Raw genomic sequence first — 26,197 nt, 5'->3', positions numbered from 1 at the left:
ATGGCTTCAGCCAACCACTAACCATAAGTGAAAGAAAAGTTTTTGTGTTATCATTCATATTCTCTGAAAATGGTTAAGAAATCATAAATCTGCCAGGGTATGTAAACTTATGAGCACAACTGTAAGGCATTTTTAGCCACATTTATTTAGTTCTCTTTTAGGGTCAAAGTGAATTCGATGGAATTTTCGAAGTAATTTTTTCGATACTTCGACCATCGAATAGGATACCACGACTTCGACTTCGAATTCGATTCGAAGTAAAATACTTTGAATATTCGACCATTCGATAATTGAAGTTCTGTCCTTCACCAAATTAAACCTGCCGAAGTGCTATATTAGCCTATGCGGACCTTCTAGAGCAGTTTTCTAAGTTTTTTGAAGTCGACGAAAAATCATTAGATCGATGGATGAAATCATCATTCAATCGAACGATTTTACTTCGACCGCAAAACGGTCAAATTTGGTCAAAAATAATTTGACTTAGATATTCGAAGTAGAAGTTAAGCCTTTTGATGGTCGAAGTATTTATCACCTCGAAATTCGACCCTTAATGTCACTTTAGCTGGTGCTAGGAGCTGGAGAAATGCACAGATCCATACTATGAAAAACGAGGGTGTGTAATGTAAAAAGTTTTTTTGCAAAGAAAACTTTAATCTATGTATAACTGTTCTTTACTCTGATCTGTCTGTTTAACCAAGAGACATTTAAAAAAAGTAGGGATTTTTTTTCGGCCGAATCCTTCTGCCTGGCCAAACTTAATCTGAATCCTAATTTGCATATACAAATTAGGGTCAGGGAGGAAAATTGTGTGGCTTTTTGTCACAAAACAAGGAAGTAATACATTTTTCCACTTCCCACCCCTAATTTGCATTTGCAATTTTGCATTTGCAAATTTGCATTTGCATTTGCAAATTAGGATTCAGATCCAGTTCTGTATTCGGCTGAATCTTCGGGGGTTTGGCCGAATCCAAAATAGTGGATTAAGTGCATCCCTAAAAAAGAGACAAGAGTAAACAGGTTAATAGTGTGTCCAACAACAGCTTGTGCTAGGAGAGCTGAAAATGTATTTGAATCTTTGCAAACAATCCAGATTGTTATCAGTGATTACCTTTCCCTCCCCCCAGACCATTCTGAAAAATACTCAGGTGGTCTTAAAACACTTGCCAATTACAACTTTCATGGTGGTCTAATAAAGTAATATTTTACTTGTAAGGCAGCAAGCCTTTAATATCCCTATAGAGCATTGTTTACTGACTGAAAACATATTTTTACTGAGTAGTGGAACACATACAAAGCTTCCAAAATTCAAATACAAAAGCATTAATATGAAAGTGATTATGGTTATGTTGCTTTGTAAAATACCTTTTCCTCAAAACACATATATGCCTGCCTAGCTGCAAATGCCATCTGCTAATGCCATGCCCCCTTCCTGAGACTGACAAGCAAAGTGGGACAATCATATTATTCATTGTCACATGGTGGTGCAAGTAGTTTAAGAACTATCTGGTACTGAATGTTTTATTGGTTTGGTTTGTTGCTGTGTGAATGCTTTAAAAGCTCACAGAGAGGGTGTTTAATGCTTTTGCAGCTGCTCTGACAGAAAAATACTCCAGCCACTGGTTGAGAAACAATACCGTAAATAAAGAATATCCAGTCTGCCCGCTGGCTGTTGTTAAGGGTTCTAAAAGTTTTAGTTTAACAAGAGCTAGAAGGCTGATCAATTAGATGATCTTTGAATCCCTTCCACATTGTAAATGTTTTGGACAATAAAAATGCAGTAGGTATCTCTATGGGTTTCAAACTGTGACTGTCTGTCTTTTTACTAACATCTGAATAAAATTCTCCCACAAGTGCCCTCCCCAGAATAAAATTCAATATTATTAAACTGTTTTTAAACATTTGTTGCTGCTCCTTTTGAGGCTCTACCCTACAAGTGGACCTTTTTAACCTCTGTGGTACGGTAAATACATCAATGTGTACATTAACCGTCATCAGTGAAGTGTTCCAAGTGATCAAATATGTATGAAGACCGACTATGTGTCATTAGTTTCAGCATATGGGCTTTTTTTGATGTATTGCAAAGTTTGGCTCCTCTATTCCCCTTGTCTGCTCTTTCATCCAAGCATCAAATGAATATCATATTGCAGAGTGAAAATACAGCATTGGGATTGCTGAGGAAATTCATGAATGATAGTAAGAATGATAGAATTTGAGGGAGTGCCCAACTGAAAAGAGGTTGTGGTGTTTTAGACATTTCTGAATATAGCACAAAGGAAATCTGTGTATGCTTACTTCATAGAAATAAAAAGCAATTATCAGCAGTAGTAATGGGTGAATCTGACCATTTTTCCATCCCTACATTTTGTGAAACAGCGAAAATTAAAAAGCATTGACATATGGGATGCAAATTTTTTTTGATGCAAAACTATTTTTTTTACTTACTGGAGTCTATGGGCATCATTTGCACATCAAATCTTGTTGAAAAATTGAGCTCATCACTAATCATGAGTAATCTGCCTGATCAACCCAACAGCATATACAGTATGATGACCCAGTAGAATCATACATTATCTACATTCTTTTAGCAGATGCCACATAACCCATTCAGCCGGATAGCCATTAAATCCATTTGACTGATGATTGTTTACACATGCTGATGTGATGGCTGCCTGAATGAATTTACCATGTGTCTTTTTCAGGCTCATGGGCATCTGAAGATCACAAGCACATATTGTTAACAATAAATTAATGTTATGTTTTAGTTATCAAACTAACTTGTTCTTGACATTTTCTTTGGAAATGTTTTTAAAATGCCATATTATGCTTGTACAAAGATATTTTGGGAAATAGATAGCTATATTAATAAAATAAATAATGCAAGTAGAAGTCTCAGATGTCTAATTTAATTTAATTAAATTTTTTCACAGGCCTAATGTTTGTGGATCCAGATTTCACTCATACTGTTGTCCTGGCTGGAAAACATTACCAGGAGGAAACCAGTGCATTGTTCGTAAGTAATATTTTTCTGGAATTAATTCTCAGATTCATTATGTGCATTAATTAAATGATCATACATTTAAATGGGGCTATCTAAATAATACATAACTCTCAGAAGTAAAGAATGTTTTATTAATGTTTAAAGGAAAAGGATTGGTATACTTACTGGTGGATGCCAAGTTTTGAGGAACCTCAAGTGTTCTATTTGCAGTGACATAATTTTGTTCCAATCTCCTAGGCTTCCCCTGATCCATTCGGTTCCAACATCCTATCATCGCATACAGAAATTGGCAAACAAATACTGTACTGTGCATGTGTTCATCCAGGGTGGCACAGGGGATGCCTGAGATATTGGAAAAATATGGTGGTGCATGCCAGGTCTGGACTGGGAGTCAAAATAGGCCGTGGCATTCCAAGTACACAGAGGCCCAAATAGTCCTCCTAGCCCACTAAATAGTGACTGTCTATGGGAACCCACAGATTGTTTGTCCGGGCCTGGTGCATGCTCACGGGAAATGTACCTTGGGCTCGTGCACACTGCAGTGATCTTTCTTTCTCTTTTAAAGGAACAGTAACACCAAAAAATTAAAGCGTTTTAAAGAAATGACAATATAATGTAGTGTTGCCTTGCAAGCACATGATACACAGTAGATAACAGATAAGTTATCAAGAATTCTATTGTATACTATAGAGCTTATCTGCTGTGTATCCTGTTCCTTTTCTCCCTTTTTAGCTTTGAATGGGTGTCCCCATGGATACACAGCAGCTTGTTTATATAAACTATAGTAGGGTTTCAGAAGCAAACACACCAGTTGTACCAGTGCAGCGCAACAGAACATTATATTTTTATTACTTTAAAATACTTAATTTGTTGATGTTACTATTCCTTTAAACAACATGAATATGTAATCAGTCATTTTCTAACTACACGCAGTTTTAGCCAATATGGCACTGAACATTTTGCATTTTTCCATTGGTCAAATTTTTTTCTCATTTATGAAGGCTTTAACGGTAAGGGGGTATTTACTAAAACTCTAATTCATCAATTTTTTTATTAAAACAAAGTCGACCCAATTCCCATACATCAATTTAACTCATTTATCAAAAAATCTTGAAAAAGCCAGTGCGGGAAACATCTCAACAAAATTGTGCAACAATTCATACAATTTAAATTGTCGCCCGAAAACCCAGACTTTTTCAGATTACCGTATAAAAACCAGTGCAGATCACAATTAGATGAAGTATTTTTGGATTCATGTTTTTAGCAGCTTTGGGGTATAATACATCTCTAAAAATTCTCTAAAAATACTAGTTTTTCCCTAAAAAAAACTCAACCAAAAATATTTTGGCTTCATAAATAGGCACCTTCATTTTTGTACATTTATAACATTTCAGAGAATTTTGAAAATGTTAAAAATGTTAAACTAAAAAGTTCAAGATTAAATTAAAGTAAAATTTAAACTTTCTTTTGTATGTAGGCCAGAAATACAAAATATTTAAATGTCTGAAAAATGGTTTGATGTTTTGATGGATGCTTTATATGTGCACACATTAAAATTTGTATAAAATTTTAAAAAGTCACACGATTTAAATTGTTGCATGATTTTCTTGAGACTTTTCCTGCGCCAATTTTTTTTTAATCTGATCTTTTGATGAAATAGGTAAATTCGTGGATGGGAGTTAGGTTGACTTTGTTTTAATAACAAATTGGGAAAAATATGAGTATTAGTAAATACCCCCTGAATTGTTTCTTCTTTATTTTTAACGAGCTTTCCAAATTTCTAAATGCATAAAAAAATGGTTTTATGCTTGGATGGGTGCACACAATTAAAATTTGTGTAAAATTTGAAAAAGTCACACAATTCGAATTGTTGCATGATTTTCCTGCACCAATTTTTATATCTGATCTTTTGATGAAGTTCGTGGATGGGAGTTAGGTCGACTTTGTTTTAATAACGTATTGGCAAAAATTTGAGTCTTAGGGGTATATTTACTAAACCCCCGAATGAAAAAATCGCAAAAAATGTGTGTGCGATCGAAAAGTCCAAATCTGAAAACCCGGCATCTCAGACCTGTCGAGGTTGCATATAAGTCAATGAGAGAAATCCCAATGATTTTTTGATGTGCGCTGGGTTTCGTGCAATACCCAAAGTATTTGGAGTTTTCAGGTGAAAATTATGAAAAAATCTTGAAAATCGGATGGAAAATCCGAAAAAATTGTGAAAATCATGTTTTTCCCACAAAGCAAAGTTTCTGGAAAATGTAATAATAAGTAAGGGGCCCATTTACTTAGCTCGAGTGAAGGAATAGAATAAAAAAAACTTCGAATTTCGAATGTATGGGGAAGGTCCCCATAGGCTTTCTGATGTTTTTTTGGTCGAAGAAAAATCGTTCGATCTATTGGATTAAAATCCTTCGTTTGATCGAACTATTTGCGGTAAATCCTTGACTTCGATATCCGAAGTCGAAGGATATACATTCGGCAGTCGAATATGGAGGGTTAATTAACCCTCAAAATTTGACCCTATGTAAATCTGCCCCTAAGTGTTAAAAACCCGAAAAAGGTTTGATCGGAGTTTGTAGCAGAAAACATTAAGATAAATTCGGACTTTGATAAATAACCCCCTTAGTAAATACCCCCTAAATTGTTTTCTCTTTATTTTTACAGAGCTTTCCAAATTTCTGAATTTCACAGCCCCTAACCCTTTAGATTGTAAATGTAAGGTGTTGTGTAACTTTCTGGAGCTATACAAATAAATGAAGATGATGAGGACTTTCTTTGCATACTCTTTACTATATCTTATCTTCACATACAAAAGTTGCCAAATATCAGAGGAATCTCTTATGTACAAATATATTTTTTCAACCCTCATAGGTCACTTTCAAACTATGCACACATATTTTTTTTTCATACTTCATACTTAAGTCCATTTTTTGTGCTGTAACAAAAAGATTGAAAAAAGAAAATATCTAAAAGGTATGCAAAAGAGTGATACAATCGGCCAATATTTTTATCAAAATGATCTACCTCAGGCGTCTGTTCCTCGTTCCACGGTTGTGATGTCCTAGAGTTTAAAACAGGGTGGTCTAAAAGCTTAGGTTTTAAGATGAGGAAAAGAGTCAGATTTCCTTGCAGTCATTTTATTTAGATAACAAGAACAAAAACTCTGTTTAACCATTTGATACTCATGAGTAGGAGTTTAGTAAAAGAGTGGAATGGCCTTGGAGGTTGTGCGTATGTACCTATTTATTTAGGCAGGCCTTACATGGAAATTGTTTTTGCAAGGGGCCAGGGGATGATTTCCTGCATTTGCTTATACAGGAGGGAGGGAGCAGTCCTGCTTTCACAAGAGGCTGCAATCAACATATGTTTCCACTTTCAGATGCAGTCACTTTAAGGGGCACATTTACTAAGCTCGAGTGAAGGATTCGAATTGGCTACTACGACCTTCAACTTTGATTCGAACTAAAAATCGTTCGACTATTCAACCATTCGATAGTCTAAGTACTGTCTCTTTAAATATTACTTTGACTACATACTTCGGCAGTTTAAACTTACCGAGGTACAATGTTAGCCTATGGGGACCTTCCCCAGCACTTTTCTAAGCTTTTTTTGATTGAAGAAAAATCCTTCGATCGATCGCTTAAAATCGTTCGATTCGAAGGATGTAATCGTTCGATCAAACGATGTTTACTTCGATTAATCGATCAAAGGATTTGCGATAAATCCTTCGAATTCGATATTCAATTCGAAGGATTTAAATTCGAGGGTCGAATTTGAGGGTTTATTAACCCTCGATATTCGACCCTTGATAAATGTGCCCCTTAGTGCAACAATTAGGTTGTAGCCATATTTCAATCCTCTCCATTCCAAGATATTCTTATGGAAGTTCAGCAATTTTATGTTAACATAACCTTTACATATGTTTTTATGTAATTTGCGTTTTACAGTACCTATGCTATAGGTTTGTTGTAAAAATCTCCAAGACTTATTTGTGATCACAATTTTCACTTTGAATAGTCAAGATTTATCAATAAAAAAAAAAAAAAAGGAAAAAGCAAAATAACACCACCTACAGCATGCCAAGATGCGCTACAGGTCAATTGAAGGTGTTTAGTCAGCGTTCAAGCAAGCTGAAATTCAAGGTTTTTTTTCTGTGATTTATATGGTTTTGCCATTGTATTTTTTACACAATTGTGATTACCTAATTCACGATTTTTAATAAATATGCACACATATATATTTATGTGGAGTTGCCAGTAGCAACCAATTATTATTATTATTATTATTATTATTATTAATAATAGCATATAAAACATATTTATAGAGCCCCAACATACTTAGCAGAGCCATATAAAAAATGGGTGTGTACATTGAACGTACAGATTGCTTTCAAAACAACCCTTTTGAAATAAAAAATAAAGTGGTATAAAGGTGATACCTTTGTTGGCTGACTAATATATTATATTAGTTAGCCAATAAAGGTGTCACCTTTATACCGCTTTGTTATTTTTCATTTCAAAAGTGTTGCCCTGTAACATTTTTACTAGGCAGAAATGAACGCTAGAGAAAGATCGCTATGAAATGGTGATGCTGACGAATTAATGCTAGCAAAACTTCACCAGCATTCGGCTGGCCAGACGCAACTTTGCATTTTAGTGAATTAGCGTATTGGTAATGAATGAAGATTCGCCCTTTAGTTAATTTGCCCCTATGAGAGATGGTCTTCAGATAATTCAGAACTTTCTGGAAAACTGGTTCTGGATAACAGATTCCACACCCATAATTAATTTAATACAATTAAGAATCTTTTGTTTCAACTTTTTGAACAAAACTATTAGTAACCAGTACCTTTTTTTTTCTTTCAGCAATTTGTCGGAACTCATGTGGAGATGGCTTTTGTTCACGGCCTAACATGTGTACTTGCTCTAATGGACAGTTATCTACAACTTGTGGGGCTGGCATAGGTGAGAAGCAAATCTTGTGAATGTGGCACGACAGACTCAGTAGGTGTTTGGGCCTAAACTTTCAAGTTAGATACACTGATACTAATTAATACACATGCAGATATGATGTAAGCATGCCAGCACATTCCCAAAAATACTATTACATACCAATACAAATATTATGCACTAGGTAAGTGCCTACTCAGTGTCCACCACAGTCTCAGTGTTGGCCCTTTCCAACCAGCAACCAGGCTTCTCGTGATACCCTCCAGTCATGTAGAATTTAGTAAAACCTACAATGATTTGTATGTATTTATATTTATTTGTAAACAATGAACACAGACAATATTGTGCATAAATTACAGATATATTACATAAATTACATATATATTTAAATTACAAATAATTTAGATCTTTAACTCAAAGCTCAACGCACTGTGATACTTTTAGACACCTCACCTTATATACCTCAAGCTCTGGCATTGTCAGGAAAGTTCTGCTCCTTTTTTGCTTTATGAATAACAATTATCCTACTTAAATACGAACATTAAAGATTTATGCACTTACACTTCAAAATTGTTCCCTTGATCTTGCCATTTAATTGTGCAAAATGGTTTATTAACAAAGAAATCTCACATGTAGATGATGAGCCCCAACTTAAACCTCCATAAATGAAAGCCACATCACTGGTGAGGAAGAAAAATATTTAGGACCAAAAATAAGGCTTATTTTCCAGAGTACCGTATATACTCGAGTATAAGCTGACCCGAGTATAACCCGAGGTACCTAATTTTACCTACAAAAAGTGGGAAAACTTATTGACTCGAGTATAAGCCTAGACACAACTACAGCCCTGTCTCCCAGCAGCGCACATTCCTCCAAAGCGACCCCCCCATCGATCAACCGGACTTCTTTGCAAAGTTGATGGCGACAGAGAATTGCCAAATGGATTACTGTGTGCATTGTCCCACTGTCCCACTGTCCCACTACCATGTGCAGAGGGTGCTGTTTGATATTGCCATCACTGTTAATCTTTTGTATAACCAACAGAGGGTGCTGTATGATATTGCCATCACTGTTAATCCTTCATATAACCAACAGAGGGTGCTGTGTGATATTGCAGTCACTGTTATTCTTTCATATAACCAACAGAGGGCGCTGTGTGATATTGCAGTCACTGTTATTCTTTCATATAACCAACAGAGGGTGCTGTGTGATATTGCAGTCACTGTTAATCTTTCATATAACCAACAGAGGGCGCACTGTTATTCTTTCATATAACCAACAGATGGCGCTGTGTGATATTGCAGTCACTGTTATTCTTTCATATAACCAACAGATGGCGCTGTGTGATATTGCAATCACTGTTATTCTTTCATATAACCAACAGAGGGTGCTGTGTGATATTGCAGTGACTGTTATTCTTTCATATAACCAACAGAGGGCGCACTGTTATTCTTTCATATAACCAACAGATGGCGCTGTGTGATATTGCAGTCACTGTTATTCTTTCATATAACCAACAGAGGGCGCACTGTTATTCTTTCATATAACCAACAGATGGCGCTGTGTGATATTGCAGTCACTGTTATTCTTTCATATAACCAACAGAGGGCGCACTGTTATTCTTTCATATAACCAACAGAGGGCGCTGTGTGATGCAGTCTCTCCGCCGGTGAACTGTTGGTATAGGAATGATTAAAAGTGACTGCAATCTCAGCTACTGCCCTATAAGCCGAGGTAGACTTTTTCAGCACATTTTGGATGCTGAAAAACTCGGCTTATACTCAAGTATATACGGTAATAACTGTTTGTCCCTGTGGTTTTGCATTTTAATTGGATTTGGCTGTTGACATGTTTTGCTATATTTTAGAAAGTTCAATTTTCAACAGCATATGGTTTTCAGTTCATGTAAAGGTTTGTGATAATTTTTGCTTTTGATTAAAGGATAAGTAAACCTTAAAAATAAGTGAATGTAAAATTGATGCAAGTGCTATTCTAAGCAAACAATGTACATTCATTATTTATTTATTTTTAATTCAAAATATCAAAGAATAGATGTACTGTTATGTCATGTTATGAATGAATTTTGTTGCAACATCTCCATCTGCTGGTCATTTTCTGACCACCAAGTAGTCAAGGAAGTTGTCAGTCGAAAGAAAGAGGCTGCTCTGATCTTTTTTTGCTTAGGAAAGATTTGAGCAGTGTCGGACTGGGATGCCAGGGGCCCACCAGAATACCTTAGACCGTGGGCCCACTTTCCAAACTATTATTCCTCCTCTACTCACATAACCTCTTTATTCTCCTAGTCTATTATATCTACTTATTAGACGCTATTGTTCCATTATTAAGCCTCTTTTTTTCTTAAAAGAAATAGGGAATGACCATGAAATAGGCCAAATGGTTAGAAGCAAGAGGGCCCACTGACACCTGGGCCCACCGGGAGTTTTCCTGGTATCCCAGTGGGCCAGTCTGACAATGGATTTGAGAAAGTTTTCTTATTTATTTCCTAAGCAGAAGAACATTAGAGCAGCCTCTTTCTTTCTCAGACAACTTCTTTCTTGACTACTTGGTGGTCAGAATGGTGGGAAAATAGCAAAATGCATTCATATTAACAGTACATGTATCCTTTAATATCTTGGAATTGAAAATAAAAAATGAATGTACATTGTAAAAGTGCTTAGAATAGCACCCTCGTCAATTTGACATTCACTTATTTTAAAGGTTTACTTATCCTCTGAAACATATGTAACAGCAAGCTGGACAAATTATGAATGAGCATACTGACACAGCTATAGTTGGATGAATGAAGGCACATCTTTATTAGTATTATTATATTATTATATTATATATATTATATATATTATATTTCATCACAATACAACACCATCCAATACAAATTTAATCCTCCATAACTAAAACCTAGTCAACAGGCCACTTAAAGTATAGCTCCACCATTCTCAGTTGGTATCGTGACACTATTCTGCCTTTCATTCCAACCTTCGAGAATCACTTGATCCTACCTGTTTTCCATCTTGCCAATCACACACCTGCTTGACATTAACACAGAATTAGTCTTCGTAATAGTGCTGAACTAGCCATCTGAAGTTGAATTTTTTTCAGACATATGGATTGAGGAAAATCACACACATGAAAAAGATTAGTTCTACTTAAGCCAACTGTTCAGTTCAGAAATCTAAATGTGTGTGATTATAGCATTATAAACACAATGTGTGAGAGCTTTAGTAAATCTTATAAACAGTAAACAAGTTTACATTTTTTCAGAGTAAATGACTCTGCTGTAAATAAAACAACTACAAAGATTTGTTTTTTTACATCTCGACTTGAAAGTCACTTTTAGTTGGAAATTATTTTGTGAAACTTGATTTCTTTCACTCTCAGACTCAGCCTGGTCTCCCAGTCTTCACTAATTAAATGTCTGTTGCTTTTGGCAGTAATACTAGCGGCCTCCAGGAAATGCAGAGCGTGTCTTAAGGCTGGATTCAGAGAAAATGGTCCCTCTTGCATTATCAGGAATGTTAGAAAGCAAATCAGGAGGGATTTAGCTAATTTGTATTTCTTGGATAATGGAAAACATGTTAACTTCTAAATATGGAAGAACTTACTCTTCAGAAAGGAAAATAGAAATGTCTCAATTTATTGGCTTTATGTTTCTTAGTATGAGTTAAAGTTTTTATAAACATTTTCCTATAAGTTTAAAACAAGGGGACATTAAGAAACATTTAACCAAGGTTCACTTCTTGCTTTAATTAAATCTAAAGTAGGGGAGTGCTCATAGAGGTTTTAGGAAAGGCTGAGCGCAAACCTGCATAGTTTTGTCTACCCCTATTCTATGCCAAAATGTTCCTCGTTTCTACCCACACATCCAGTGATAACAGAGTATTTTTTCACACACTTGACCACATCAGCAACTCTATGCATTGATGATCTGATAAAGTCATTAAATTAGTTGATTAGATGGGTGATAATTTTTTTAAAAAACATTTTATTTAAAGTATTTCGATTTGTACATTTCTAACATACATTTAAAATGTAAAGGGCACCTTAAATAGTATCCCCCACCAAAGGTGCTAGCTAATAGAACCCGTATTCCAGTTAGGGGAAAAATAGTTGTTGTTTTTGTGGGGGTTTTTTTTTTTTAATTGCCCTGGCTAGCACTAGACTGCCTGCACCAGGAGGGAGCTCTTGGTGGAGACAGCCATGTTGGGACACAGGTATGGGCATAATGAGCTAGTGCTACAACTTGCTCATTATGCGTATACACGCGAGGTATATTTATACATTGTGCATACACATACTGTTGTTTCTCATGGATGGCTGTATTGAACTGTTACAGTGAAAGGGTTGAATGTGTGAATATATATATATATATATATATATATACTGTATGTGTGTATATATATATATATATATATATATATATATATGTGTATATATATATATATATATATATGTATATATATATATTTATATATGTATATATATATTTTTTTTTATTTTTTTCCACTTTTTAAAGACCTGATGAGTGCTATGCTCTGTTTTCTTCTACTTGTATAATTCACCAGCACCATGGCACCTTATTTTTTTATTGGCGTGTGCTCCTTCCAGGAAACTTCGGAAAACAAATTGCGCCGAGTGCCATCCTGCCGGCGATTTACATTCTAGCTGGCGGCAAGGCAGGGGAGGCAATTCGGGGAGATTAGTCACCCCATAGCAGAGGAGATTTGTCACCGGGTGACTAATCGCCCCGAATCTGCCTGTGTGCCCTGATCCTTAGAAAGTCACACAAATGGAGCATGATTTTCCAATAAGGATGCCATAAGCCATCACTGGCATAGGTGTTATAATACAAGTGCTGTATGCAGTTATTGCCAGGGCCGGAACTGGGGGTAGGTACAAAGCTGGGGGGGCGCCAGGCACGTACCTGCTCAGTCGCTTACCCCATGTCTGGTCCCGTCTCTACCCGTCTGCCGCTTCTACTCTTTGTGTAAATGTGTTTCTGCGCATGCACACGCAGCTTTGCGCATGCAACTGGAGTGCAGTTTCGCACATGCGCTATCGAGTGCGCACTCAGCCGGCTCAGTTGCCTAGGGCGCCTGGCCGGGTTGGCCCGGCTCTGGTTATTGCACATGGAAACTGTTATAGTTATATGAAAATTGTATCTGCTGAACATAATTGACTAGAAGGGTGGAACTGGGCGGATTTATAAATTCTCAAATAGCAGAAAAGACTGATTTTGTCAAAATATAACTGAATGTTATACTTAGCTATAAAAATTTTCTTTCTTTTTCTTTTTTCTAGCGAATGAGGGTAACTCTGCAAATTCACTAAGATGCAAATTTTACTGAATGTTACCTCTTTCGTCAGAGTTTTCTTTCGTCATCTCAGACCAGAGAACTGCTAAAATGCAGCTTCATCAATATTATGTCAGTTACATCATATCCTATGTGCCAGAAATGCATTAAAGTTGTAAAAACACTGGTGACTTGTTCTTATTTTAAGCGGGATAACATGCAAAAGTCCTAACTATTAAACTTTTGTCCTTACTCAGGTTCCTTGGACATTTTTTTAATAAAAAGTGGCCACTTTGAGCATTTGCAGCAACATCTCTAAAAAAAGACATCTATACAACTTTAATGTACCCGGCTTATTCAAATTGACCTAAGACTAACCGATCGCTAGCATCATTTTGCTTCGAAATGCTCGCACTGGAAAAAGGAACGCTAGCGAAAAGTAGCTAGCATTCAGCACCCAGGATGCAACTTTACATTTTAGTGAATTAGCGTAGTAGTTGCTAATTTTCGCCTGGCGAAGTGGCGCAAAGTGTGTTGAATCGTTCGTTGGTGACTATTCACCCTTTAGTGTATTTGCCCCAAATGTTTATTTTAAACATTGCTGCAGAATACTGTATGTTGACTTTACACATACATGGAAATAATAATTTAATTTCCTGTTAAAGGTTCTAGTCATCCTGGCCTGTGTAGTAACCCATAGCACCCACATAGAAATTAAGTCACCAGGTCCCTTGTTCTTCTTTCAGTAGGCACTGGCAGACAGATATAATGAAAGCTGAAACACAATTTTTTGAGGCACAAGTAATTACTGCAAAAAGGCAAGGCAGAAGGTAGGCATTGGCACTGGCAGTGTTAACAGACAAAACTCCACATCAAGGAACATAAGGGTTAAACAGTCTCAGAGTCCAGGTATAACCAAAGGACAGCGTTCAAGAAAAATTCATGCCCTTAACAGGGACCATATCACGTATGTGTACAGATAGCAGTAAGGCCTACTACCAGCAAATTTGACTAAACACAATGATAACGTACTTTGGCATCAGTGGACCTTTTGAGTTATGAACTTTGCACCATTTAGTGGAGCACACCTTTTTATTATTTAATCCCTGGTGTCTAGTGTGTGTGTTTGTGTGCCTTTTGGCTCAGCTCAGATGCAATGGCACTGTCATTACTTCTTTGTTATGTCTTGCCTGCTCTGGGTGAGTGCTGACCAGTGCACTTTCACAAAAACTACATTTGAATCGCTGCAGAATAACTTTTGTGTCAAAGTTATCATATGATGTAAAGAGTCCAGATACATTATAAATAATTCTACATGAAATAACTTAGGAGCAAAGAAATATGTTAGAACATGACTGCAATGTTTAGCAAAAAATGTTTCCCTTTTGGTTTGTTCTGGAAGCATGTGGGTTAAAGCAGTTTCATCTCTGGATGCATTTACGAGGATTCAGGAAAAGTTTGGCACTGGCAGTTTCCATTTACAAATCCAACGTTTTGCAATATATATATATGTATTTTTTGGAACGTATAAAAAGAAAGTGATTATTTTAGTCCTACAGCAAGCATAGAGCCACAGCTGAAGCAACAACCTTCTAGCAAACCCAAGGGATTCTTTTTCTTTTAAATTCTTAAAAATGGTGTGTTCTTTTTCCACTGACAATTGACCATAGAATACCATAGAAACATTTGAGAAACAGTCTTCACTCATCCCAGTCAACTTTAAGAACCAAAATAACAGAGAATTCTCACTCCCAGTTATTTGCCAGCTATTGCCTGTGTGTAAGACTTAAAATAGATAAAAATAGGCAAAACAAAAGAAATCAGATCTGTATTGATGTTATTATAATTAATAACATGTATTGATATAGCACCAACAAATACTGATGCATACATGATGATACATTTATTAGATTAGATTACAATCTTAACTATTTGCAACAAGTAAAAATGTTTACTGAATGCATCTCAGTGAAGTCCTACACTTAGGGGCCTATATATCATGCTGTGTAAAAAGTGGAGTGAAGCATCACTGGTGATGTTGCCCAGAGCAACCAATCAGCAATTGGTTAGAAAACAAAAGCAAATATCTGATTGGTTGCTATAAGCAACACCACTGGTAATGTTTCACTCCACTTTTTACACAGCATGATAAATAGACCCCTTAATCTAGGTGGGTATATGCCATTTTAGTAATTCAGAACAAGTACAACTTTGTGCTGTAACTATAGGGAAAAGCAAATCAAAATAAGGAAAATAAAGAATTGTTTCTTTAAATAAGACAAGACAAAGCACATTTTCTTTTATTTTAAGAAGTGAAGTGAAGAAGTGAAGTTTCTGCTGAGGTGTTCTTGGCTGAGAAACATCCAGAGCCATTGCTGTTGTCTCCCTTTTGGGTAATGCATGACTGAACTGGTCTGACACTTTTCAGCCTTAAAGAGATACTGACACCAGAAAATAACTTTTTTTGTATTTTTCATAACATTGTTTTTAAATGCTATTTATAATTATGCCATAAAAGTTTTTGTGTGATGCTTTTACAATACCTTTCTTACCCCCCATGTTCCTCTAGGAGGGAGCTGCAATATTTGTGCAGAAATAGTCCGTTAGCATTAGAAATTCTAACTGACAGGTTGAGAAGGGACAGTCAGGTTGGCAAAACAGTAAGGTTTAAGAACTTCAAGTAGCAATTACTTACAAAATCAGAACTATCAGCGAAAACCAATCAACATGACCCATAAGCGACTTTTAATGTAGATAAATATTTTGAAAAGAAAATTTTTAGTGTCACTGAGGGGTATATTTATCAAAGAGTGAAGTTAATAGTGAAGTTCCGCCACTAGAGTGAAATTACGCCAACTCTCCATTCATTTCTATGGGATTTTTATAGGCGTATTTATCAAAGGGTGAACTTTCACTTTCACCCATTGATAAATACGCCTTTGAAAATCCCATAGAAATGAATTGAGAGCTGCGGGATTTCACTCTAGTGGTGGAACTTCACTCTTTGATAAATTTACCCCTATAAGTGTTCACTGGTCCTCTATGCCATAGCACTAAATATTGAATGCCAAGCTTGTATGGTAGACATTTAAAATGTATTTTAAAAAAACAGACCTAAAGACAAATTCAAACAAATTTGTACACTGTACTTTGTATTTTCTTCTATTGTTGGATAGCTGACTTATATCTCTATTCTAACATAGGGATGTAGCGAACTGTTCGCCGGCGAACTTGTTCGCGCGAACTTCGACCGTTCGCGTCCGCCGAATGTTCGCGAACGTCGCGCGACGTTCGCATTTTGCATTCGCGTTCGATTCGAATACAAATCGTTCGACCATTCGATCATTCGAATTCCTTCGACCGCTAAAAATCGAACGATTTCCATTCGTTCGAACGATTGTAAGCATTCGATCGAATGAAAAGCATTTGATCGAATGCTTCGATCGTTCGATTCGAATGAAAATCGTTTGATCGAACGATTGAAATCCTTCGATCGTTCGAATCGAACGATTGAAATCCTTCGATCGTTCGAATCAAACGATTTTAGCGGGTGTTCGAAGTTCGCGAACTGTTCGCAAACGTTCGCATTTTTTGCCGGTGTTCGCGAACACCAAATCGGCAGTTCGCTACATCCCTATTCTAACATGGAGACTGAAGAAATGAATTGTTAATTCTTCAGGGAATTCAGAATCTGAAATATTGTATCCCTATGATTCCAAATCCTACTTGGTCCCTAGACATACTGTGGTTCATAATATTAAATAGTTTATATCAAATTCCAAGATGCCTAGAACATGAAGAAATGCAGCTGAGAAGCTAAAAAAAACATGCAACCAAGTGTCATTTAGTGATGGAATTTGTTTAGAATCATTTTAGAGCATATGTGATTTGATAATAAACAATATGGAAAGCACAACCTACTCATGCATTACTACTATATGACAGCATTTGCAGAGATCTATATCCTTTTTTCTTGGTTGAAACTCAAGACTGCCCTCACCCTAGATGAAAACAAGATGCTGTTCCGAGAAAAAAACATGTTTTTATTGCATGCTTTGCTGGGGGCTACAAAATCTCTCCTTATTTGAACAGCTCTCTTGTGTATAAAAAGAACATTCCTATGTCAGGACAATAAATCAATGTTTTTTAGTAACTGATAGCATAGTGGAATTTAGCATCATTCACTTCTGTTAACTGTTCCAAGACCCTATAAATAACAGTGATTTGTTTAAAGTAACTGTTGTCAGTTCATAGAAATTATATTCACTTTGCAGCTCAAATATGGTATATATGTATTTAATACTCTGAATATTATTTATTAGTCATCTCATATTTCAGCACTTTAATCAGCACCACTGCAAGAAAAAAATTAAGCTCAGAGCACAAACAGTGAGATGGATTCTACCTGCAATTGCTTATTGGTATAAATCTGTCCTGATTCAATATTGTTCCTACATCCCCACAAGACCTCCTCCATTCTAATTCTACTTTCCCTCTCCCTAATCCTCCTTCCTTCCCTTTCCTTTCTTTTCCATCCCTTTCCCTCCCCCACTCCCTTTTCCATCCCTTTCCCTCCCCCACTCCCTTTCCTACTGTCCTCAAGTCAATTGTTGCTTTAAATTCTTCACAATTAAGTTAACATACTGTATTACAAATGAACATACTTAGATGCATTAGTGGAATGGCTGTTACAGTTTAAAGTTGCTTTTAGCCTTTAACTGCTCTCATGGCAAGTCTAACTTAGCATTGGTAGCAAAGCATTCAAAGATGTGCTCCATATGTGGGCAAGGCTAAAGAGGTAGAATTGGCTGTTTTTATTGCTCCCTGTATGACCACCTTAATTTTGATTAGAGTTGACATGACAGATTTATGGCTAATGTTGGTATTATTAATGGGGTACTATTAACATGTATTGTTTTTTTTCAATATTATTTATTTATATAGTACCAATATGCAAATTAGTCACCAGTTTCCGGCTGCACTATTTGATTATACTTATGTTTTTTTTATTTGCTTTAAACTTTTGGGGGGAAAGCTCTCTCTAATAACTGCTGCAGGGAAGTAATAAGTAATCTGAGAAGCCCTAACATCAGCTCCTATATGACTCCAGACAGTGAGAAGTCCAAGGAATGTTAACAATGAGTGGAGCCTTAAATAGGCAATTTCTAATGCTCCTAATGCATACTTGCACTTAAAATGTATTGTTTTATCACTGCCAAGTGAGATTAGGGAGTTGAAGACATTCCTACACTCAAGTACTCTGGTACCATTGTCCACTAATAGAGATAGAAAAACAAAGGTATTTATGGTCATTTGTTTTTGGATGAATCAAGCTACATTCAGAACTGTGAATCCACCAGCCAATACATCATCAGTAACAACTGCCTAAGTTGGAAACGCACCTCAAGGACAATATATATATATATATATATATATATATATATATATATATATATATATATATATATATATATATATATATATGTTTTCCAATGAGTATCCGCACTCCAAAGCAGTTATCAATGGCGGGGTGCACGGTAATTGTTTATGTATCAAAGAATCTTCTCGGATATTACAGAATGACAATAAAAGAATTAAGCTTTTAAAGGGAGTGCTGGTCAGAAGATTCTTTGATATATATATATATATATATATATATATATATATATATAAGTCCTCCCTGTCCATAAACACATTTACTCACTAAATTCAGGAATATGCTATTTGCATTGTGCTCACTACACCACCACGTTTCTGTTATTCCCTTCATTCATGAATATCTTAAAATGTGAGGCCATCAGGCCGTGAGACCATGAGCTGACTGATATCTCTATTCTAACATGGAGATTGAAGAAAGCCTATATGGTGCCTGTATACACCTATCTATAAATTGTTTATACTACAGTCTGAGAAACATCGCTGCTCTTATTTTAATCCCTATCCTTTCAATGTGTCAACAACGCTGTTTTATTAGAAAAGCTTTTTAATGATTGTTTTTTAATGGCAGGCTTTTTTTCAAATTTGAAAAGGTTTATTAATAGGTTTTACAATTAAGAAACAAGACATCTAATAAAGAATGTATCTCAGTAAACCCATGAAATAGTTTGTGTTTATTGTACTAAAATGATGATAATTAAAAAAATGAAGGATATGGTTTAGATACAGGGTAGCTGCAGCAGGGCAGTCCAATAATTATTCCTGCTGAAACAGATGTATGGTATATAAAAGTTATTTTAGATGTATTATATATAAACATTATTATGAGCTTAAAAACATATTCCCTTTATGTTTTTACAGTTTTTAACTGTAATGTTCGGTGCATGAATGGAGGAAGCTGTAATGAAGATTCCTGTGCTTGCCAGAAAGGATACACCGGCACTCACTGTGGACAGCGTATGTTTTCCTAGCCTGTATTTTCCCAGTGTATTTGCAGAATGCTATTTGTGAAATGGTCAAAAAATTCTTAATACACTTATCCATTTATAATTCATTTATAACTTAACAGATAGCAGTCAGAGTAGACATTAATTTGCCTCCTCATGTGCTTTTCCCCTATTTCCTTTCTGCTTTTCTTACTTTTTTGCTACTTACATATTCATTACTTTTATTTCCCTGCTTTGCCCTTGCTTCTATCTTTTCATCTATGTCTCACCAACCTGTGCCTTTCTCATATTTTCTGCCCCAGGTGTATACTTGTGCTCGCTGTATATCTATTCCTAATTACTGTTTCCTCTACATCCCTGTCCTACTGTTCTTTTCTTTAAAATTAATTTTCTCTCATTTATATTTGAAAATTAAGATAATATTTTTGAATGAATGCTTATCATTAAATGTTTACCATTAGATATTTCTTGACTCATCAAAAGCCTTGTCAAAAGCCACTACAAAAACAGTTATAATAATGCATTCAATATAGGTAGACAGAAATATTTGTCAGACTTTTTGGAAATGTTTAATTGCAACATATAAAATCTGACATGATATTAAAAATCTATCTATGAAGTAGCCATGTTTATATGAATCCCAAGATACTCCTTTGGCAGATAATTTTATGCAAATGAAAACTTGTTTAGTTAGTAAAAATGTATATATGTTATGCAATTTTACTATTTAGTTTTATGTTATTCTACATGTATGTTCTATGTTATTTTACTTAGGCTGTTTTCAATAGCATTTTTTATTCATGGCTTAACAGGCAATGCTTTTTAACACAATTCATCTCATTTACAAAATACTTGGCAAGGTGCCAAGTTACCAAGTAGCAAAATACTGTAACACATTAAGGCAAAGGACAAAAACACATTCGAAGTGTAGGCTTTTAGCTCACAATATACCTTGCCAATTCTGCAAGTTGTGCATGGTACATGATGCTTTTTTATGCTCCCAAAAAAGTTCCTCTTATGTGTGTCTGGCAGTGCTGCATATTTCTGAGGTTATTATTATTATTATTATTAACATGTATTTATATAGCGCCAACATATTGCATAGCACTGTAAAGTAAATGTGATTATGCAACTACATCACATGAATTACGTACATAGAACAACATGAATTACGTACATAGAACAACAAAGAGGTGGCACATGTCTCCTGAATAAAATGATTAAATATGTTGCACATAATTGAAGTTCAGCAAAGAAGAAGTGCGTGGTCTTCTTCAGGAGTGTGTATATAACAAATAACAGTCCATCCTTTTGAGCTATGTTACTTCAATTGCCATTAAAAGATTTGTTCAGTATAAAAACTGAGTAAAGGCTGTGCAAAATAAAAAATGTTTTCAATATGGTTAGTTAGCCAACAATGCAATCTATAAAGGCTGTAGTGCGCGGATGTCTAACATAATAGCCAGAACACTACTTCCTGCTTTGCAGCTTTCTTGGTTTCCACTGATTGGTTACCAGGTAGTAACTTGAGGGGGGGGCACATGGGTCATAACTGTTTGCTTTTGAATCTGACCTGTATGCCATGGATTAGTTGCAAACTCACTGAACAGTTATGTCCAATGTGGCCCCCCTCAAAGTTGCTGACTAGCTAATAGTTAGAGAGCCGCAAAGCAGGAAGTTGTGTTCTGTTATATGTTCGATATCCGCTCACTCCAGTCTTTATAGATTACAATTTTGGCTCTAACTATATTAAAAATATTTTTTATTTCTCACAGTTTTTTACACAGAACTATTTCTTTAATGGTATCATGAGCAGACTGAAGCTTTCTGCCCTTGAAGGTAATACATAAGACACACAAACTGTTTAATTTCACAAATATATATTGAATTCTGTCAGGATGCAATGTATTAAAAAAAACTAATATTTTTATTCTGAAATTCTGTTTGCAAATTTATGGGCAGATTTATCAAATTATGAAATTAATAAACACCCATTGATAAATACGCATGTAAAAATCCCTTAGGAATGAATAAAGTGAGGCAAAATGTTGTTATGGTGAACTCTAATTTCACACTTTGATTAATCTGCCCCTTAGGGAAAAAAAAGCTTGCTTCCAAATCATTAATCTCCAGGCCTATTGCAAGTTTGAGACTTATGCCCCTCTGTAATTTACTGACATAACTGTACCTGTGCTTTAAGATTATGGGGTGCCGTTTGTCCCAAATACATTCTGTATACAAAACTAACCCTAATACACAGAATTAATGTCTCTCATGGTATATAAGAACGTGTGACCATACACAGATAAAAAAAAAATATACAAAATACTTATTTCTATTAAAGAATGAGAACAAAATCTGGTTAGTGCACAAAAGAATGTCATTATATTACAAACTCCATTCTGTACATTTTAACAAGCAATCTGTCTCACAAATGTATCCATGTAACAGACACTCTTATGTGCAAAGTTACTTACAGAATGAATTATGTAAAAAAAACTGGGACGTAATATATATAATAGTGTAACTAACTAGTGCATGCCAAGCTATTACAAAATAGATATTTGTGACAGAAAGCAAGATTTTATGGTAAGGGATTTATTCTTTCCACAAAATGAAAGCTCAGTTTCACAAAACAGATAAAATATCCATTCTGTGAAGCAATACTGTTAGTCACATTCCTGAACCAATAAGAACAAAGCTTATTGCCATATAACAAACAAGATGAGAAGTTGCCAGCTCAGACAGTTTATCACACATCACACAGCAGCCTAACCCATCATTATAATAGGTCTAATATCCCTTCAATGATGTCTGACAATCTCTCAGAGTCAGTTATAAGTTTTGTATATGATTGTTAGACTCCAACATCTCCTCCTAGCTGTAACTTTGCACCAGTTAGCTTTTAGCAGCCTCTTAATGTGCGTAGCTATAGTTCAACTACTACATAATAGGTTTAGCCAGAGACATGGGACTGATCTAGGGTTTTCACCTGTCCGGATTTCACCCAGACATCCCAGTTTTTGGAAGGACTGATTCGTGAAAAGTCCGGATTTCCAAATTAGTAATTCCAAACAGGATATTGACGTAAATGACAATCAGTGATTGCAACATAATCAGTCCCACCCTGATGTCTCCTGCACTGCCCCCCCTACATCAGCTGCTTTACTGAGCCACATAATATAGTATAATAATATAATTAGAAAAATAGTTTTTCCTTAGAGTGAGTTAAGAATTTTTCAACAAGACTGTGCTACTGAATTCCACCCGCCAGTGGATCATTCAGCTGTCTTACTGAGCCACATATACCAAATTAATCCATATGGAAAACATTCACACATGAGTAGTCTCTGCTCATTCACAAACTGTTACACTGCTTTTGACGATGCTGCCATAGTGATGACATGGAAGTTATGTAAACCAAGAAACTACTACTGGGTGAATTTTTCTCACTCAGATTAATCTGGTATATGTGGCTCAGTAAGACAGCTGAATGACCCACTGGCAGATGGAGTTCAGTAGCACAGCCTTGTTGAAAAATTCTGAACTCACTCTTAGGAAAATACTATTTTTCTAATTACATTATTGTATGACATGCACCCGGATTGCTGCTTGGCAAGGAACTGCGCAGTTCAGATTTTACAGTATTACTTATACAATGTCCCTAATTAGCAATGGGCGAATCTATGCCGCGAAATTTGTGAAACTGCGAAAAGTTCATGAAACGCAATGGACTTCAAAATAATTTGGACTCGTGTCAATTTTGACCCAAGCTACAATTTTTATACATGCAACTATTTGGTCCAAATTCATTAAAGTCCATGGGAGTCTGAATAATTTTGACACAGAACAATTTTTATGCGTGCAACAAATTTTTTTTTTGATGCAGTGGATTTTTTGCCGGTGAATAAATTGTTTGCACACAGAACTCAGGAATGGCTGCTCATATAACCTACACATCATACAGAATACGTGTGCACATGATCAGTCCCACGTCTTTGGTTAAACTTATGTAGTAGTTGAACTATAGCTATACACATTATTAAGAGACTTCTTAAAGCTGGACAGCTAGGAGGAGACATTGTAGTCTAACAATCATATACAAAACTTATAACTGACTCTGAGAGTTTGTCAAACATCAATGAAGGGACATTATAATGATGGGTTAGGCTGCAAGATGATGTGTGATAAACTGGTTACATAGTCACATAGTTAAATTGGGTTGAAAAAAGACAAAGTCCATCAAGTTCAACCCCTCCAAATGAAAACCCAGCATCCATACACACACCCCTCCCTACTTTTAATTAAATTCTATATACCCATACCTATACTAACTATAGAGCTTATTATCACAATAGCCTTTGATATTATGTCTGTCCAAAAAATCATCCAAGCCATTCTTAAAGGCATTAACTGAATCAGCTATCACAACATCACCCGGCAGTGCATTCCACAACCTCACTGTCCTGACTGTGAAGAACCCCCTACGTTGCTTCAAATGAAAGTTATTTTCTTCTAGTCTAAAGGGGTGGCCTCTGGTACGGTGATCCACTTTATGGGTAAAAAGGTCCCCTGCTATTTGTCTATAATGTCCTCTAATGTACTTGTAAAGTGTAATCATGTCCCCTCGCAAGTGCCTTTTTTCCAGAGAAAACAACCCCAACCTTGACAGTCTACCCTCATAATTTAAGTCTTCCGTCCCTCTAACCAATTTAGTTGCACGTCTCTGCACTCTCTCCAGCTCATTTAGATCCCTCTTAAGGACTGGAGTCCAAAACTGCACTGCATACTCCAGATGAGGCTTTACCAGGGACCTATAGAGAGGCATAATTATGTTTTCATCCCTTGAGTTAATCTCCTTTTTTATGCAAGACAGAACTTTATTTGCTTTAGTAGCCACAGAATGACACTGCCCAGAATTAGACAACGTGTTATCTACAAAGACCCCTAGATCCTTCTCATTTAAGGAAACTCCCAACACACTGCCATTTAGTGTATAACTTGCATTTATATTATTTTTGCCAAAGTGCATAACCTTGCATTTATCAACATTGAACCTCATTTTCCAGTTTGCTGCCCAGTTTTCCAGTTTAGACAAATCACTCTGCAAAGTGGCAGCATCCTGCATGGAACCTATAGTTCTGCACAAATTAGTATCATCTACAAAAATAGAAACAGTACTTTCAATGCCCACCTCCAGGTCATTAATGAACAAGTTGAAAAGCAAGGGACCTAGTACAGAGCCCTGCGGTACTCCACTAACAACACTGGTCCAATTAGAAAATATTCCATTTACCACCACTCTTTGTAGTTTATCGTTTAGTTGTTCTCTATCCAGGTACAAATACTATGTTCCAGGCCAACATTCCTTAATTTAACCAGTAACCGTTTGTGTGGCACTGTATCAAATGCTTTAGCAAAGTCTAAGTAAATCAGATCCACTGCCATCCCAGAATCGAGGTCTCTACTTACCTTCTCATAAAAAGAAATTAAGTTAGTCTGGCAAGATCTATTACTCATAAAACCATACTGGCACAAACTCATAGTATTATGATTTGCTATGAAGTCCAGTATCTTATCCTTTATTAACCCTTCGAAAAGCTTTCCTACTACTGACGTCAGACTAACTGGTTGGTAGTGGATTAAATGATTCTGATGTGTTAGTTCAGGCAAAGCAGACAGACAAGCACAGGAACTTCTGGATGGTGTAACTAGATATTACTGGGTCCCACAGCAAATTTATTTTTCAGGCCCCCAAAATATTTAGAGGTTGACCTGTTTTACCAATATTTATTGAAACTGTATATGAATTAGGGCCTCATGGGGCCCCTATGCCCCCTGCAGCTGCAGGGTCTGCTTCCTCTGTAGTTACACCCCTGATTCTGCTACATTATTACAACATGGCAGGTAGGTGTGGCCTGTTATTGCTCTCAGCTTAGACAGGAAGAGGGAAACAGGAACAGGAATGAATCATAAGACAATGGCAAAACAGCAGGAATGCCCTTAACCAAAATGTCCACACAAGCTAGTTCTACAATAAGAATAGCCATATCACCTAAAATTATCATATTTATGTTTTGCATACTTTTCTTTCTCTACAGTCATTATAAGTGCAGCATTATATTTCTCAGCCATTTGTAGAAACTTATAATTATGAACCTGTCGTGTTTAACAGCAGCTCTTTTAAGAAATATTTGTTCATGTTTATTACTATGCAGCAGAGGGGACATTAGAGGGCACCCTCTATAGCAGGCCCGATACCATTCCTAGGGATGATGCAGCCGTGTGGAGCAGAGCTGTCAACTTCTCATCTTGTTTGTTATATGGCAATAAGCTTTGTACTTATTGGTTCAGAAATGTGACTGACAGTATTGCTTCACAGAATGGATATTTTATCTGTTTTGTGAAACTGAGCTCTCAATCACAATATCACAGTCACAAATACCTATTTTGTCATTCAAATCTAGCTTGGCATGCACTTAGGGTTGCCACCTTTTTCTAATTTTGTTACCGGCTGGTGGGGGGCGGGAACAAAAGGGGGCGTGTGTGATGGCA

At 36.1% G+C, this 26,197-nt stretch overlaps 1 protein-coding gene across 4 annotated transcripts in view; it reads left to right on the top strand.

Moving 5' to 3' along the window:
* fbn3.L (fibrillin 3 L homeolog) overlaps positions 1-26,197 on the top strand; it is a 133,830-nt gene that overhangs the window by 23,962 nt on the left and 83,671 nt on the right. For 3 of the 4 annotated variants that reach the window (XM_041560951.1, XM_041560952.1, XM_018253947.2), the window contains exons 3-5: positions 2,928-3,010; positions 7,867-7,965; positions 19,557-19,652. In XM_041560951.1, coding sequence (XP_041416885.1) covers positions 2,928-3,010; positions 7,867-7,965; positions 19,557-19,652 — 278 coding nt within the window. The other variant, XM_018253949.2, reaches the window with a different exon arrangement.

The sequence above is a fragment of the Xenopus laevis genome, chromosome 1L (genome assembly GCF_017654675.1).
Source record: "Xenopus laevis strain J_2021 chromosome 1L, Xenopus_laevis_v10.1, whole genome shotgun sequence".
NCBI lineage: Eukaryota > Metazoa > Chordata > Amphibia > Anura > Pipidae > Xenopus > Xenopus laevis.
This window is presented reverse-complemented; position numbering and strand designations above follow the sequence as displayed.